General features: G+C 45.1%; 1 protein-coding gene across 3 annotated transcripts in view; it reads left to right on the plus strand.

Annotated features, from left to right (window-relative positions):
* Nucleotides 1–18,385, plus strand: part of LOC109898144 (KN motif and ankyrin repeat domain-containing protein 4) — a 96,168-nt gene that overhangs the window by 50,949 nt on the left and 26,834 nt on the right. Inside the window, exons 1-2 of one of the 3 annotated variants that reach the window (XM_020492969.2) lie at nt 11,856–11,972; nt 17,275–17,344. In XM_020492969.2, coding sequence (XP_020348558.1) covers nt 17,329–17,344 — 16 coding nt within the window. In that variant the 5' untranslated portion in view covers nt 11,856–11,972; nt 17,275–17,328. Of the gene's footprint in view, nt 1–11,855; nt 11,973–12,033; nt 12,369–17,274; nt 17,345–18,385 lie in introns of those variants that run through there. The other 2 variants (XM_020492970.2, XM_020492967.2) reach the window with 2 other exon arrangements.

Consider the following 18,385-nt stretch of genomic DNA (forward strand, 5'->3'; position numbering starts at 1 on the left):
CTCGACTCGCTCCAGTAGAGTCCCATCGATGTTAATGGGGGCCTGTTCGGCCCGCCTGATGATGATGCTGGAGTCGTGTTTGGCCACACATCTAACATCCTTCAAAAGATTAGAATCTTGGTAATCAAACTACATTTTCCGATTTAAAAACGCTATTCCAGAACACAAATGCCATGCTTTTGTTTGAGAAGAGCAATCAACAACCACAAACATTTTCCGCCATGACAGTTTTGACACATTCACATCTGAAGGTAAAATGATGACATTCTGGTTTCTTGCTCTTATTTCTCTTCCTGAGGGTCCCAGTGATCAAATGAAGTGCTATTTTCTTTGATAAAATCTATTTTTATAGCCTAAAATGAAACATTTTGTAAACCGTTTGTGTCCATCTCTATCAACTTTTTAATGAGCATTCAACGTAATTACACACGATAAACAATTGTTTATCTAGACATAGTTGGTTTCTTTGCAATCCTATGGATGTTTGCAACACAGCCGAAGTGACCGAAGTGAACTGATTTGAAGACAAGGAGCAATGACTTCATTGCGCACCAATTATATTAGCGAAGCTTCGTTGATTGACTGTATTTCTGCCCAATGACCACTGATCTTCTTGAAATCTAGCTGGGTAGATAGCCAATGAGCTGAGGTAAAGGCCAGTATGTGATGGTTATGGGTTGGACCACCATCCCTTGTTTGTAAACACACGCGTAACAAACTTCATTCTCGCCATTGACCATCAGAGTAGTTGCAGTCACGCTTGTTACGCACAGTAGTGTTATGGAAAGTAGTATTTAGGAAAGTGTTTTTTCAACGATTTCATTGAAGACATCATGGCGAATAAATTAGGAAAAGCGAAGTCCAAGTCTAAGTATACAGATTTGCACCAGATTATAGAAGAGAATGATCGGGAAAGTGAGACAGATTTTTTTGTTTGAGGAATCTTTGAGTGTTATGAACATTGAGGGGCTGTTTCTGCAAGGACAGGACGTACTTCTGGACAGGTAAGTGCTAATGCCGTTTTATGAAATATAAATATATATATATATTTTTTTTTTGCAAAAATATTATTATTATTATTTAATTATTTTGCAATTTGCAATGAAATGTGTAACGTACACATTGGCTATAGTGTGTGTGTGTGTGTGTGTGTGTGTGTGTGTGTGTGTGTGTGTGTGTGTGTGTGTGTGTGTGTGTGTGTGTGTGTGTGTGTGTGTGTGTGTATGACCCATAACCTGTGTGTGTGTATTGTTTGTTTGTTTGTTTGTTTGGGTGTGTGTGTTTTTTGGTTTGTTTGGGTGTATATATATATATATATATTCCATGTCAGATATATACACTGCTCAAAAAAATTAAGGGAACACTAAAATAACACATCCTAGATCTGCATGAATGAAATATTCTTATTAAATACTTTTTTCTTTACATAGTTGAATGTGCTGACAACAAAATCACACAAAAATGATCAATGGAAATCAAATTTATCAACCCATGGAGGTCTGGATTTGGAGTCGCACTCAAATTTAAAGTGGAAAACCACACTATGTAATGTCCTTAAAACAAGTCAAAATGAGGCTCAGTAGTGTGTGTGGCCTCCACGTGCCTGTATGACCTCCCGACAACGCCTGGGCATGCTCCTGATGAGGTGGCGGATGGTCTCCTGAGGGATCTCCTCCCAGACCTGGACTAAAGCATCCGCCAACTCCTGGATAGTCTGTGGTACAACGTGGCGTTAGTTGATGGAGCAAGACATGATGTCCCAGATGTGCTCAATTGGATTCAGGTCTGGGGAACAGGCGGGCCAGTCCATAGCATCAATGCCTTCCTCTTGCAGGAACTGCTGACACAGGATCCAGTTGCAGAGGGAGGTGTTTAGTCCCAGAGTCCTTAGCTTAGTGATGAGCTTTGTGGGCACTATGGTGTTGAACACTGTGCCGATCATCCTTGAGATGTTTCTTCATCTTGATTGGAGTCCACCTGTGCTAAATTCAATTGAATGGACATGATTTGGTAAGGCACACACCTGTTTATATAAGGTCCCACAGTTGATAGTGCATGTAAGAGCAACAAAAAAAAAGCCATGAAGTCAAAGGAATTGTCTGTAGAGCTCAGAGACAGGATTATGTTGAGGAAAGATCTGGGGAAGGGGACCATAACAACTCTGCAGCATTGAAGGTCCCCAAGAACACAGTGGCCTCCATCATTCTTAAATGTAAGAAGTTTGGAACCACCAAGACTCTTCCTAGAGCTGTCCACCTGGCCAACCTGAGCAATCGGGGGAGAAGGGCCTTGGGCAGGGAGGTTTTATTAACCTTTTGAGAACACAAATGATAGGTTATTTGAAGGTAATTAAAAAAAGTTCAGAGAACATTTTTCAATAAGACGTTTAATAACACCGATAGCTAAGTTTGGGTTAACTGTTTTGAACTCCAAGCACAGGACACATGGAATTTCATTTGCTTAGGCATTAATCATGCAAATCCATAAATGTTTTTATTACGGCACGGTGTCAGTGAGATTCCAACCTATGGTCTTCTGTTCTCTATGCTGCACCACCAGGATGGAGATATCATGCCATGTTTTTAAAAACATTTTTAAGACTTTTCAAACCGATCCCATTTCAAAGGAATCGAGCATTAAGACCAGGTGTGGCCAATTAGTGACATTGGCAAACACACCTGAACACACTTAACAAGATAGAAGATAGAGAGAGTTTGTTGATGCTGAGAACAGAATGCAAATGTTTTGAAATGTTTTTAAATGCAAATGTTTTTTTAAGTGTTTATGGAAAGTTTCCTTAATGTTCTCTGAACAATTTGAGAACATGACTTTAAATAAAACCACGAGGAAACCTGTAGAAAAGTATTGAAATTCCTACAGAAGAATTTGTTTCTTAATGTTCTCTGAACTATTTGAGAACATTCCCAATGCCAAACCAGTTGGAGAACATTCCTAGAACATCACCAAAATGTAAATGAAATGTAACCATGTTTGAACTTTTAGGAAACGTTCTGTTAAAATAATAAAATACAAAGAAAAAAATGTTGGACTAAGAATGTTTCTGAAGCCAACCTACTGGGCACAGACTTCAAATCAACGCAATTCAATTGAATTGAAATTACATGGAAACAATGTGATTCAACCAGTTTGTGCCCAGTGGGGAAGCAACTATCCTGCACCATTCCCAGAAAGTTGTGATAAGGTTGTATGCAAAATAACCATAGGACAACCACCCTCTAAGAAACATATATATGGTTCTCAGAACGTAGCTGACTAACTGACGGACCATCATCTCTAGGGGAGCCAAACCACCCTACTCCTAGTGAATGTGATTATGACTGACTCATACAAGCCCATAGGTCGATGGTCCAACTTCTCTCCTCCCTCTATTTCTCTTATTATTCTACCCCCTTTTCTTCTTCTGTTTTCTCCCCTCCTCTTTTTGATTCCTTGCTCCTTTCCTCTCTCCTCTATTGTGCTCTTTTCCTTTCCTTAGATTGAGTCTTCTCCCCCACCCCACCCCCACACTCCTCCTTTCCTCTTTGTGTCGAGGGGCATGTTCAGCCTCCCACTTCTCTCTGTGTGACCCTGTGGAATACATCACACATAAACAACAGACCGTGGTGGGCAACTTTATCTTCCCAGCTCGCCCGGCCCCATTCTTCACGCCTATCCAATATCCTGTGATGCGCTTTGTGTTTCGCTGTGCTTAGCGTGCTCTCTAAGCGCGTTGAGGGAGTGGATCAGAGACCTGACTACAAATCGAAGTAGGATGAGAGGCACGGAGAGGCAGGAGTAGTGGCTGGTGAGGTAGGGTAGAGAGGCAGGAGTAGTGGCTGGTGAGGTAGGGTAGAGAGGCAGGAGTAGTGGCTGGTGAGGTAGGGTAGAGAGGCAGGAGTAGTGGCTGGTGAGGTAGGGTAGAGAGGCAGGAGTAGTGGCTGGTGAGGTAGGGTAGAGAGGCAGGAGTAGTGGCTGGTGAGGTAGGGTAGAGAGGCAGGAGTGGCTAGAGGGGGTAGGAGAGTCGGGCGCTGGGGAATATGTAATTCAGACGTCCAGTAGAGTGACTGTCTGCAGACCAGACCTTGTCCACATGACAGCCTCAGGCCTTGAGAAACAGTCAGGGATACTCTCCTCTCCTCTACGAACCAGGGGTGAAGGGAGAGCCAAGAGAGGCAATCAGACAAACTCTATAGGAGTAATGGATCATAGGCTACATTCTTCTAGTTTAGAAGGCGCTGGATTTGTACCAAAGTAAACTACCCAAACGTTCCTAAGACGAACAGTTTATTTACTTACAAAGCTATTTTCATTGTTATCAGCAATTAGGCAAATCCCCCGAGTCTTTCTCAATGTGGTAGAGTTTAAAAGCGGTGCTTTTCATCTGTTGGTGTGCATGACAAAGATGTATGTCCTGGCGGTTGTTGTTTTTTTGGTGAAAAAAACCTTACGCAAACACAGCTCGGACTCCCTTTGGGCAGATAAAGGCAGCTCTTGTTGTTCTGTAAGCACGTCTTATAATCTACAACAGAAGAGACTCTGCTGCAGTAAGGCAGTGAGATCTGGCCTGTAAAACCATATGCCCCTGTGACACAACACTAATCCTACCACGACAGATACAAATTTCTGTCAAATTGTAAAACGTGAGCAACGAGCATTATTATACAATTGGATTGCATCGTAAGTAGCAGAAACCAAATGAACCTTCTCGACATCCCTGCTTCCTCTATCCATTAATACTGTACATTTTTCTTAGTGGTTATGTAACTAGAGATTCCCGGGAAATATTTCCAGGGTCGTGACCCTCAGTTACTTCCTGTCAGACTCAACAAATTGCCCACACGGGCAACACACACACACACACACACACAAATACACACGCACACACGCACATACACACACACACGAGAGCGAGGAACTTCCTTTTCTTAACCCATGCCAGGAGACAGAGGTCTAGAATGCCTGATTATGTTGACAATAATGTAGAGTATGGCTGAAAAATGGCCCATTTGTTGAGCTCATTATTTGCTGAGGCAAGGTTAACTGCTTCCGTCAGGGGCTTGAACCTACTGTAGCATGATGCCCCTTCAGGAATGTGAACAGTACCCCTCAGGTTACACAGTCATCTTGATATTATAATGAGCTGAGCTACATTCTACATGCCACAGGCCCTCTACCCAGGCTTTACTGCCCTCCTCCAGTGATCTGTGTGTCTGCTGGCCATGACTCTGACTTCTGGCTTTTGCGATTAGCGACAGCAGAGGCTGTTTAGTCTCCCGCCTAGACAGAGTGAAGGAAACGAGGGGGAGAGGGTGGGGAGACAGAGAGAGAGAGAGAGAGTGAGAGATCCAGAGAGAGAATAATATAATATATGTAATTTCAGCAGACACTTTTATCCAAAGTGACTTTCAGTCATGTGTTCATACATTTGACATATGGCTGGGCCTGGGAATCGAACCCACTATCCTGGCGTTGCAAGAGCCAAAGCTATGAGCCCCAGACAGACAGACCGAGAGAGAGAGAGAGAGACATGGATGGGCAGACTAAAGCAGAGATCCACAATCACCCAGCAACAACCCACGCTGTCTAAATCAATGGCATCATGGCTGTCTGGAGCACTTTGTCATCAGACACATGCCCTACACTGACACTGCTGAAGACTGGTAGGATGGGAGAAGGGCTGTGGAGGAAACAGGATGAAAGAGCGAGTGAGTGTGAGAAACAGACAGAGGACAGATGGAGGAAGGGAGGGAGTGAGAAATTAAGTGAATAGATCCAGGCCTACATTATGTTTATAAGAAAGGCATTGAGAGAGAACTAAATGTGGGGAAATCGACAGAAAAAGTGAATGACAACAAGGACGTGTGCATAAGAGAAAAGGGGATTGAAAAGAACAGAGAAAAAATCCTTCCCGCTCTCTCTGTTTCCTGTCATAACTGTTTTGTTCCATTTTAACTAGAGGGCTTCCCTGCTTCCCTTCCTGCCTGCACAGTATGTAGAAGACAGACACAGGAGGAGAGAGAGAACAGATTGAATTCCTTAGGATGAAAATGATTATTATTGTCCCGGAGTCTCAGGAGAAACACGGACTGAACAAAAACACTGGAGGGGGTAGACAGACAGAAGTACTGGAGGGGGTAGACAGACAGTAGTACTGGAGGGGGTAGACAGACCGTACTGGAGGGGGTAGACAGACAGTACTGGTGGGGGTAGACAGACAGTACTTGAGGGGGTAGACAGACAGTAGTACTGGAGGGGGTAGACAGACACTAGTACTGGAGGGGGTAGACAGACAGTACTGGAGGGGGTAGACAGACAGTAGTACTGGAGGGGGTAGACAGACAGTACTGGAGCGGGTAGACAGACAGTACTGGAGGGGGTAGATAGACAACAGTAGTGCTAGAGGGGGGTAGACAGACAACAGTAGTACTAGAGGGAGTAGACAGGCAGTACTGGAGGGGGTAGACAGACAGTACTGGAGGGGGTAGACAGACAACAGTAGTACTAGAGGGGGTAGACAGACAACAGTAGTACTGGAGGGGGTAGACAGACAGAACTGGAGGGGGTAGACAGACAACAGTAGTACTGGAAGGGGTAGACAGACAGTACTGGAGGGGGTAGACAGACAGTACTAGAGGGGGTAGACAGACAGTACTGGATGGGGTAGACAGACAGTACTGGAGGGGGTAGACAGACGCTAGTACTGGAGGGGGTAGACACACACTGGTACTGGAGGGGGTAGACAGACAGTACTGGAGGGTGTAGACGGACAGGCCTGGAGGGGGTAGACAGACAGTACTGGAGGGGGTAGACAGACATTACTGGAGGGTGTAGACATACAGTAGTATAGGAGGGAGTAGACAGACAGTACTGGAGGGGGTAGACAGACAGTCTTGGAGGTGGTAGACAGACAGTAGTACTGGAGGGGGTAGACAGACAGTAGTACTGGAGGGGGTAGACAGACAGTACTGGAGGGGGTAGATAGACAACAGTAGTACTGGAGGGGGTCGATAGACAACAGTAGTACTAGAGGGAGTAGACAGACAGTAGTACTGGAGGGGGTAGACAGACAGTACTGGAGGGGGTAGATAGACAACAGTAGTACTGGAGGGGGTCGATAGACAACAGTAGTACTAGAGGGAGTAGACAGACAGTAGTACTGGAGGGGGTAGACAGACAGTACTAGAGGGGGTAGACAGACAGTACTGGATGGGGTAGACAGACAGACAGTACTGGATGGGGTAGACAGACAAGATAACCATTTGGCAGGACAACAGAAGGCTAGTTTGTGTTTGTGTCATGTTCTAATGCCTGTCAGTCATGGGTCAACAAGGGTATCTCTCTATCTGTCCCCCTTCCACTCTCTCTCTTTCCCCATCTCCCCCCTCTCCCTTTCTCTCTCTCTCTCTTTAGTTCAGTGTTTCCATTAGCCTGTGTGTCTCAGGAGCAGTGCGACTCAAAGGCGTCCGTTATAACGTAAACAGTCCTTTCCCTCCGCTGGTCTTATCAGCTCCTCACACTCTGCTCTTCCTCAGGATGTCTGTCCACGCAGGGCCCGACTCGGCCCAATCACAGTCCCACCCACCACTCTGCTCTTTCCTACCTCACTATAGCCGCCGGCGCTTTAATTTCAGCCCTCTTTATACACACTCAAGCACGTACGCTCACACACGCACATGTGAGCACACACACACACACACACACACACAGTTTGCCGTCCCAAGACATGTACTGTGTTTAACAGTACCTCAGCAGTTAATATAAATATTGTTGCTTTTCTTTTGTTCTGGCCATTTTCAATCATACTCTACCAGTCTTTGAAGTCTCCTCTGTGTAAATGGCGCCCTGGCTCTTCACTCGGTCCGCCCAGAACAATGCAGCAATATTTTGTATGTGGACATATAACTGAGATGATGTTAATGTTGTGTCAGGTGAGTATACGCTGTTACTCTAGTTCATGTGTCCTATAGTTACACGAAGCCTGTATATGCACTGCAAAAAGCACATTATTTATCTTATTTCAACATATTTGACCTTAATCGTCATATTAAGGTCAAATATCTAGAACAATATTTTGAAATAAGATAAATGACTTGTATTAAGCCTCTTTTTTTGGTTAAAATATGCCAAATTAACCGCCAATGGTGTTCGATCATTTTGCTTGGCACAAAAAAAAGGCATTTTAAGTGAATTATCACTAAATGTTAGGTACTTAGGCTTGCTTAGATTTCACTTTTTGTGGACCTACTGATAGTCGGTGTAGCGAGTACCACTACAGCCTGTTATCACTTCACTGTGGAGACCCAGGAGTATCTGGAAGCAATATCGTGTGTGTGTGAGACAGAGAGAGAGAGAGAGAGAGAGAGAGAGAGAGAAAGAGAGAGAGAGTGTGTGTGTGTGTGTGTGTGTGTGTGTGTGTGTGTGTGTGTGTGTGTGTGTGTGTGTGTGTGTGTGTGTGTGAGACAGAAAGTGAGAGAAAGAGTGTATGTGCGTGTGTTTGTGTGTGTGTTTGTGTGTGTGTGTGTGTGTGTGTGTGTGTGTGTGTGTGTGTGTGTGTGTGTGTGTGTGTGTGTGTGTGTGTGTGTGCGTGCGTGCATTTACTACACGTGTATCTGATAGGAACGGGGTAAAGAAAAGAACATGAGAATGGAAAAAGAGACAACAAGCATTCCATCTGCACGAGCTGAAACTGATAAAAAGAATCATGCACTGGGTTGCCTATATATGGTGATGAGATGTTTTTCAGCTCACCGGGGTGAATGGTTTACAATACGTTGGGCATGCTGGACCAGTGAAGCACACACACACACGTGAGTGTTAGACTAAGTGCAGTGGAGACTTCGATCTCAAATACTTGGAGCGTTTGCTTTAGCCTGCCTGGAGTGCCAGGTGGGTGAGTTTGCATTGTTGGCCATTTGTTATTGGTTCCGTTGTGTACAGGCAAACTCCATAAAGCACCGCTAAAAGTATTTGACATGGTTTTCTAGTATCTGAACGCAGGTCTAGTGCAGTGTGCATTGGGCTTCTGCTGCTGAGCTGTGACTGTGAGTCTGCCAGTTAAAACCTTTTTTAGATACGTGCAGCATCCCTCACAGCCACGTGTTATTTCAACATTTTTATAAAGCTGCTATAAAGCTTATTGTCATTTGTAGTTCTTTTTTTTTCTTCATACACAATGACTCCAATGTTTTCTTGGTTTCAATGTATTTTTCTAAGGCTTCTGTGCGCTACACAGAGTAGGGTTTAAGGTTGCGGTATTGTAGGCTACATACCGCACAGCATGGGTTTTTAGGTACAGTCAGTAAGGAACGCGTATCTATAGAGTCCATACAGTCCTTGTACATGTACATACAGTCTGTAGATAATGGGTACTCTGTTTGTTGCCAGTGGGTGAAAGTCTAAAGGTAGCATAACCCTATACTGTGTCTATACACGGCTACAATATATACTACATATGTGCATGTTTTGAAAGCAGACGTGATGTCTTACTGCATTACATGCATCAACAGATACGGGCACAACGTTCACATCTCTGTTACAGACGACCATCTCACAGCGTAGACTCCCAGCGCGCCTTTATGGTTCTGCCTGCTGCATCTATGTCTGTGTGACCCATTTTCGGGAACAATCCACTGATAAATTGCAACCCCATGTTCCTCCCCACATGGGCACTCTGCGTGTGTGTGCGTGTGCGTGTGCGTACATTAGAACTAGCTCTCACAGTCTCACGTCAGAATTAGACATTCATCCATGCTTCTCAAGCGTCAAATTTCAAGGTGTTTAAGGTTAAGTTCAGGCATTAACTCTTGCAATCTTAAGGTTAGGCATTAACTCCGAATGGTTAAGGTAAGAGTTAAGGTTTGGGATAGGCTTAAAAATAACTTTCTAGCGCTGGAGTCGAACTCGCAACCTTTGGAATCAGAAGCAGATGCTTACGCCCATCCGCAGTGTCTACAACATCGTTCACAGTTGCGACTAGTGGCAGGTTTTCACATCCTCAGACATGGATGGATGTTGAATACTGACTTATACCACGGTTGACCTGGCTGGTACAATATGTGTGTGTGTTTTTGTGTGTGTATGTATGTATTTATGAGGAGTCTGGGGACTGTGATAGGAGATCTGGTGAGCCTGTGAGACAGAAAGAGGGAAACTTGTTAACGTGTGTGTGGGTGTGGGTGTTTTACACGTGTTTGTTTGTATTGGTGTGTGTGTGTGTGCTCCAGCGATCCCACTGGGCAAAAACTGGTTGAATCAACGTCATTTCAACAAAATGATTCAATGTGATGGCGTTGAATCAACGTGAAACACTGATTGGATTTGAAAAAAGTCATCAAGGTCAGGGAATTTAGTATTTTTTTACACCCACATTTGAACCTAAATCCCTTGTTTTTTTTCATTTTCTTTTTAACTTTACCTAACAACTCAAACAAATGTAAATCAAATCTAGACATTGAACTCACGTCTGTGCCCAGTAGGACGTGATCCAGTCTGTCTGTCTGCTGGGCATGGGGGGCCTGCTCTCGATTCCCATTACAGAGAAGAAACTGAGAGGGAGAAAACTGCCAATGATTCACAGTTCTACCGGTAGCTGTGTGTGTGTGCGCACTTGCATGTGTGTGCACCTATGTGCACATGCGTGTGTGCGTGTGTGTGTGTGTGTGTGTGCATGCGCGTGCGTGTGTCGGGCAGTACTGTTACGTAGGGTGTTTCCAAGTAATCCTGAAGTAAGTTCGGTGCCTACTTCAGCTTAGTGTACCAGAGTTTAGTTGTGAAATACAGCCTCAGCCAGGTCTGACACAGGCAGAGCTGCCTGATATATGGTTCTCACTTCTGTGATTAGACAAACCATGGCCAGACCTCTAAATCAAAATGGGAGCAGGGAAATGGTTCTGTCCAGATGGATTTGCTTATACGCTTAAAGGTTTATTGCAATTAAAATTTAGAAGGATAGAATGAAAAATAGTCCAATCCAACCACAGGTTGTTGTTTATTTAGCTGAGAGTACAGTACAGTAAACAGCTTAGAAAATGTGCTGTGTAAATATGGAAGTGTGTCGATATTGACATGATCCATGTCTGTGTCTTGTTTATGGCAATTTAATTATATCCTAAATCGCCTTATTTCTCCTGCTATTGCCAGTTTAATGAAAACACTCTGCGTGAGCAGCATCGAGTGCATGTACGCGTGCGTTTTGGGTGTGGGTGTGTGTGTGCCTGTTTACGCACATGAGTGCGTGTGTCCCTCTCTGTGCACAACGCCCTTTATAATAAAGGTGGCTTGGTAATTGTCTTTAGGGTTTGCTCACATCCCGCCTGAAGAATTTATGCCGGGGGAAGATAAGAGATGCTGTATTCCTGTTCAATAGAGCCTGTTTAGTAGAGCCTTGTTTAAACGGCAGTGTGTGTGTGTGTGTGTATTTGTGTGTGTGTGTATGCGTGTATTTGTATGCGTGTGTGTGTTAGGGTTGGGCCGATATGATTAAATGTAATATTGGGATATTTGACATAGACAATATATCTTGAAGTAAAAGACAATAATTTCTTAAACCTTTACAAATCAATACTCTCCAGTTTTATTAGTTAGGCTCTATCAATATGTTGAAAATGAAGTCTAAATGAATTAACTAAACATTATCTTGTCACCACACAAAAATTATTAAATGAGAATGTGACTATAATATTTTAAATAAGCAAAAGAAAAATGGAAGTCTGGGAGGATTTAGTCATTAACGGCACAAAACAATTATATCGGATATCACATATTTGCTGTAGCATATCGTAGAAGAGGTATCCCCAAGTATCGCCCAACCCTAGTGTGGCTGTGTGTGTGAGCGTGTGAGTGGGTGAGTGATAGGGCTGTGCTTAACAGATAGCGCTTAAACATTGACTCCTGGCCCTACAGTAATGATTAGACCGGTGAGTGGTGGGGCGGCCATACTTCTCAAGACCAGACAGCGAGATGATGGGGAGACGGTAAGAGAGTGTGTGGGCCAATTCTCTTTCCAGGGGATGGGGGGGGATACATTCCTTTACAGCAGAACAGCTCACAAACACACGCACTGTAGCGGTGTTGTTTGGCTTGTGTGTTCCTGGGTATTATTCTTTCCTGGTCTTATTTTCCTGGGCCAACTCATCGCTGTAGGCAGGCAGAGGGTGATCAATCCTACACAGAGCTGCTGCCTGACTATCGGCTCTCTCTCCTTTCCTCTCAGACCCCAACCGACACCTTTCTTTTCCTCACTTCTTTTTTTTTTTCGGGTGGGTGTTGGGTTGAAGTTGTGAGGGAGGGAAGGCAGCGGTAGTGTGTACAGACGGCAGAGAGGAAAGGAGTTGAGGAAGAGAGGAACAGAGGAGCTGGCTGCATAGCAGGTGAGAGGAGTCCCCTCGCTCTCCGTTATTCCCTGTGACTCACCTCCTTTTATCTCTGTTTCAGTCTATTTTCTCCCTCTCTTCCCTTTGACAGTCCTGTCGATTTCTCTCTCTCTCTCTCTCTCCACTCTATGTACGCTCTCAGTCCCCCTCGTTCCTTCCTTTTTCTCTGTACCCTTCTTTCTCCACCCCCTCCTCCTCTCCCTCTGCGGGGTACGCGGGGACGCGATGCTCGGAGCAGCGCAGGTGAGAGATGTGTGTGTCAGGCTGTGGAGTGTGTGACTCTTCCACATGCCTGTGTGCGCGCGAGGGATCGTCTGCTGTGTGTGTTTCCGGTTTGCTCTGTGTCAAGTCAGGCTGCTATGATAGCAGAGAGGGGTGGCTCGTTTTAGTGTGTTTCTGCTGTTCCTGTTTGACGTTGGTGCTGCTGCATTGCAGGAGGAACAGGCAGCCTCTGAGCTCATGTTTCTGGGCTGAGCTCACATACACTAATACACAAATGGAGAGAAATTAACATGCAGTCGGTTTACCCTTACTGGTAACCAGCCAACTAATTTGCCTGCATTTGTGTGTGCGTATGAGAGTGTGCCCCTATGTTTGTGTATATGTGTGTGTGCATGTAGGTGTAAGTGTGTGTGCGGAAACATGGCTCTGTAGCTGTCACAGTAATACAATCAATAGTGTGTGAATTTTGAGAGTGTTGACTCCCTCCTTATTCAAATGGAGGTGCCTGCTCTGCTCCACACTACATCAGTGCTGCTGACTGTTACCATGCAGACTTTTACTACCTGGGGTCTGCTGGCTTTTGTGTGTGTGTGTGTGTGTGTGTGTGTGTGTGTGTGTGTGTGTGTGTGTGTGTGTGTGTGTGTGTGTGTGTGTGTGTGTGTGTGTGTGTGTGTGTGTGTGTGTGTGTGTGTGTGTGTGTGTGTGTGTGTGTGTGTGTGTGTGTGTGCGTGCGTGTTTGTGGCATGTAATCTGCGTGTGTGCACGTCTGTGTGCTTGAAAATGTGTTTGTGCATATGCAAATGCTTGTGTTTGCTTCTGTTTGCAAATGTGATGCGTGCATTCATGTGTGTTGTTTGTTATGTGCAGAAGGGAGTGCAGGGGATCTGATATAATTTGACAGTGCTGTAATTGATCCAGTCTAATGTGACATGTGCCCAGCCCTTCCTCATCTCCCTCCATCCCTTGCCATCCCTCTCTCCATTCTTTATCTTTCTCTCCGCCTTATTGTAAAAGGACCTGTAAGTAAGTCACTGTTAGTCTATAACTGTTGCCTATGAAGCATGTGCCAAATACAATTAGATTCTGTCTCTTTCCTCTACACACAACCCAACTTTGTCATCTCTCCTGACAGCAGTCCCTTCCCCTCTTTCCTTCTCTCTCTTCCTCTCCGTTCCCTTCATCCCTTCCCCCTCATCTCTTTGCCTAGGAAGCCAGCTCTAACATGCCGACGATTTCAACATATACTGTAGGGCAGCCCCGTGGCGCGCTAATTAGAGGTAGCTTTTCCCTCAGAAACCCCCATTTCCCTCTGATGGGGAGGTACGCTAAGGGTTAGCCATTATGCTAAGTCTGCTAGGCTGTGATAGGGTAGCCATGGGGCTGGGTGAATAAATAATTGATGTTTGTGTTGTTCTTTATCTCTAATGAAAGTGGGCGGCTGGTCTCGCACAACACACACACAGTATAATGTATTACTCCATTCCAGACAGAGAGATGGAGATTTTGTCTGGTTTCTCTGTGGAGTCGATGTGTTCTGTGTTGTGTCATCTGGAGGGAGAACTCCAACTCTGGCAGCTTATTAGAAGAAACTAATTGGGCTGTCCAAATGCCCAACCCTCTATTTTCTGCTTAAGTTGCAGACGATTCTTAACAACAAGCAACGAGAACGTTCCAATGAGAAATGTTGAGTAAAGACCCCCTGACTCCTGGATGTGTGTGTGTGTGTGTACTGTGTGTATGTATGTTTGTGTGTGTATGTTTTGTGCGTGTGTGTACATGTGTGTGTGTGTGTGTGTGTGTGTGTGTGTGTGTGTGTGTGTGTGTGTGTGTGTGTGTGTGTGTGTGTGTGTGTGTGTGTGTGTGTTTGGGGGTGACCAGCTATGTCCACTTTCTCAGGGTTAAGTAAAGGTAAACACAGATAGTGGACATGTGAGGGAGTTGATCAAAGACGTTCTAGAGCTGTGCACCTGGTACCAACTGATGAGAAACTCCCAGATGTTGTGTTGTTGTCTCGCTCAGCCATTCGTTCGGCTGCCGTTTGCAATTTCTTGCCGCTTGTTCAGTGGGTTTGTTTAGTGATATGACGGCGCAGCTGTCCTCTCCCTCTTTCTCTCTCACCCACCTCTAGACTCGTCTCTCCCATCTAATTTCCCCATCTCTTCTCTTCCTCTCTGGCGTGTGTTATTGTATTAATGTAATTCAATCTGCAGTGTAGCAAAGGGACTCATAACGACCCATGACGTTCAATTAAGGCTTCGCCCCCCTGTGGTTTGCGGGATCAGCTGGCATTTATTAAAAGGCTGTCAGTAGGAGGTTATTTGCTGTAACTGCTATGGTGATGTAACATCCATCGTTTCCGGCCAGGCATTACTATAGCGGATGTCAGTCTTCATATCATCAGCCCCAGTCATGCTTCACTGTTCTTAAAACATGGTGTTTGTAGATTGTAGATCACTTATCTCGTTGAGCATCATGGAAATAGTGTGTGTTTTCTTGTCATTGTTGTGAAGAGGCTCACGTGTGCGGTTTTGACTTTGGACCCACGGAAACAGACCTCAACCTGTCCGGTACTCGTGGCCTTGTTATTCTTATTTACTGTTGTGAGGTGATGGGTCCCCCACTCTGGCCCAGTTTCCTCTGCCTGCCTATGAGCATATTGAAGTGATGTTCTACGTGTCACCCAGCAGTGATGCGCATTTGCATCACGCCTTTGAACATCACGTCACAGTGAGCTGCTCTCACTTAGCTCAAAGGCCCTCGTCAGAGAGGGGCACCTTTAAAGTGACGTTACTGTCACCATTAAAGGCTCTTAGATTCCTCAAAAGGAGGTTGGTGGAAATTCAGCTGGAGAGAGAGACTCACTAAGTATCTTCGTCCAGGTCTGGCCAGCCTCTGTTTCTCATCTTCCCTGCGCCCCCCCTCCCCCTCCCTTCTCTCTATTTAATTTCTGTCCCTGTGTTTTTAGTAAGGATCTGTGTGTAATTGCCTGTAGGGTCCGTAGCCTCACACTTTACTCAGTGATTATTAACGGCATTCTTCCGCTCGCAAATGAGCCATTTAGGCCTCCAGGTCAGCGAGCAGAATGCGGATTGCCCCGCCGTCACATTAAGGATTCGGAGTGTCAGGGACAGGGATGCCCCTGCTCCCATGGCGACATCCCGGGGACTAGCTACAGTAGCTGTCTGTGTGGTAGGGGAGTACACTGTCAGTAGGATCCCGTGTTTCAGATGACAGTCGTAGAATGTTTCACAGCTCACTCCCCGCAAGTCTCTGTCTCACAGCTGAACTGGAGGCAAGTAGGGCCGATGTGGATAGATGGCTGTGGATAAAACCATGACTGTACAAGATAGAGACACACCGGTGGATAGAAACACATCTGCTCTTGATCCCACATTGCTTTATTGTCAGTGTTTGGGGATTATTTATGGAGTGCTCCAGCTGGTTGTTATGGATACATGATCAGGTTCCTGTGTGGATTGGCTGTCATTTTAATTGATGGCCTTGCCATCCAGCGCGGTGCCTGTGTGCTGTAGTGTATTCCTGTGATACACTCTGATGGCAAACAGCCTACCTCTAATCTAAGCACACAGTCTTTGCCCAGCACCATCGTCCCAGTGTGTACTTCGTACAGACACAGGACATTTGTTGCCGGGCAAAAAGATGCTTCCTCTGTTCTCTCCACAGTCATCAAAGCAGAATGTGCAAAGGGAAGATTGCCACTTGCCATTTGTTCATAGACTTCGGCTTCAAAAGTGTTGTGAATAATTAAGGGATTTGTGATGGTAGGAAAGGGACTAAGAGATGACAATGAAAGTTCTTTGGAACCTACAGTTTTCCATGATAACACATTTAAAATGACAAAGCAATCATAAGGATTGATACAGGTAGCATCCATGTTTTTCTTTATCTAACCGTAGTTTATATTGCACTGAAATTGAATCCCGCCTGCCGGGTTCAAGACCACACTCAAACTCTCATTAAATCAATGCTCCCGGCTAGTAACTGTATCCTCCTAAGGAGCAGATATTTTGTAACCGGAACAAATTAGCATGGCAATTGTGTGAATGTGTGCTTATTTGCTAAATTGCTTTGGCATTTATGTTTTGCTGTCGAGTTAACGTAGCTATTGAAAATGGGTTCAATATGGAAAGCCCACTTAAGGCTGTGGGAGAGTTCTAGCCTGGGCTGTGTGTTATTCGTATGATTGGATATTACATTTAAAATCTTTGCATAAGCCTCTAAAAGTTTTGAAATCTCAGTTGTTTTCCCATCCCTGTTGCCTCACCCAAAGCCCTCGTAAAAAAACAGGGGCTCTGGTTTCTTGGCAGCTCCAACTGGAACAAACAGCACAAAATGGCACCCAGATGGAACATTTTCCTACTTAGCTGGATGAAACTGTAGCCCTTGTGAGTGTTGTGGTGGTTTTATATGGCCACCGAGGATCTCTCCCTCTCCGTTAGACAATAACACAGGGGAGAGGTTGTCATTACCAACAAATAGTTATCACGGGTCACTGGTAGAACACAATGAGAAACAGTCATTTCACAGGCTACGCTACGTTCTTATCTCTTTCCAACACAAATATGTTTAAGACTATACAGAGGTTGTATTAAAACCAGTTGGCCAGTGTCGATATTCAGTGTTATTTCAGTGGCTCACAGACTTCTATTCTCGTTTCCAGGTTGTCAACTCTGACTAGAGAGAAGTAAGCCCATGACCCTGAACTACTACAGCGATGGACAAGAAAAGTGGTAAGTAAACCCACATAAAAATACCAGATTACTATATAATTCTGTAGTTTTTATTTATCAAGGTAAGTTGACTGAGAACACATTCTCAACCTGGAGAAGAGTTACAGGGGAGAGGATGAATGAGCCAATTGTAAGCTGGGGATGATTGGGCGACCGTGATGGTATGAAGGCCAGCTTGGGAATTTAGCCAGGACACCGGGGTTAACCCCCCTTCTCTACTATAAGTGCCATGGGCTCTTCAGTGACCACAGAGAGTCAGAACACCTGTTTAATATCCAAAAGACAGCGCCTTACAAAGGGCAATGTCCCCAATCACCACCCTGGGGCATTAAGATATTTTTGGGGGGACCAGAGGAAAAAGTGCTCCTACTGGCCCTCCAACACCTCTTCCAACAGCATCTGGTCTCCCCTCCAGGGACCAACTAGAACCAACCCTGCTTAGCTTCAGTGGCAAGCCAGCAGTGGGATGCAGCGTGGTATGCTACTGTAGTGAACTGTAGTATCCCTCGATCATGTAGTGCGTACTACACGATCGAGGGACACAGCGCAGGACACGTTTGAGACGCAAGCAAGAGCATAGAAAATGCAGACAGCATGGCTTCTAACGAAAACATACCTCCACGCCCACAGCTTGACAAAACTGGCTCCAGAAGTGAACTATGGGAAAACTTTGTTTACAGATCAGACGAGGGCTAACCTAGCAAAAAAAATGAAGCAAGAGTTTGCTGAGGAGTATGTCTGTCTGTATTAAAGCCCTTTTGTGGGGGAAAAAATAATTCTGATTGTCAGGTCCTAGCTCCCCAGTGGGTTGGCCTAGGCCCTCCAAGGCCCACCCATGGCTACACCCCTGACATTCATGTGAAATCCAGAGATTAGACTTCTTTTCGGTATATGATTACAAAAACCAAAAGTCATGTGAAATGCACTTAATTTGACAGCAATACTTCGCATTTGTCTGGGCTTTCTAGCAGTAGCCACTAGCACCAGCCAGCAGCCCTGGGCATCCTGGGAAGTGAATGCACTCTTGGAATCATTGAATGC

This window comes from Oncorhynchus kisutch, linkage group LG10 (genome assembly GCF_002021735.2).
Source record: "Oncorhynchus kisutch isolate 150728-3 linkage group LG10, Okis_V2, whole genome shotgun sequence".
Taxonomy (NCBI): domain Eukaryota; kingdom Metazoa; phylum Chordata; class Actinopteri; order Salmoniformes; family Salmonidae; genus Oncorhynchus; species Oncorhynchus kisutch.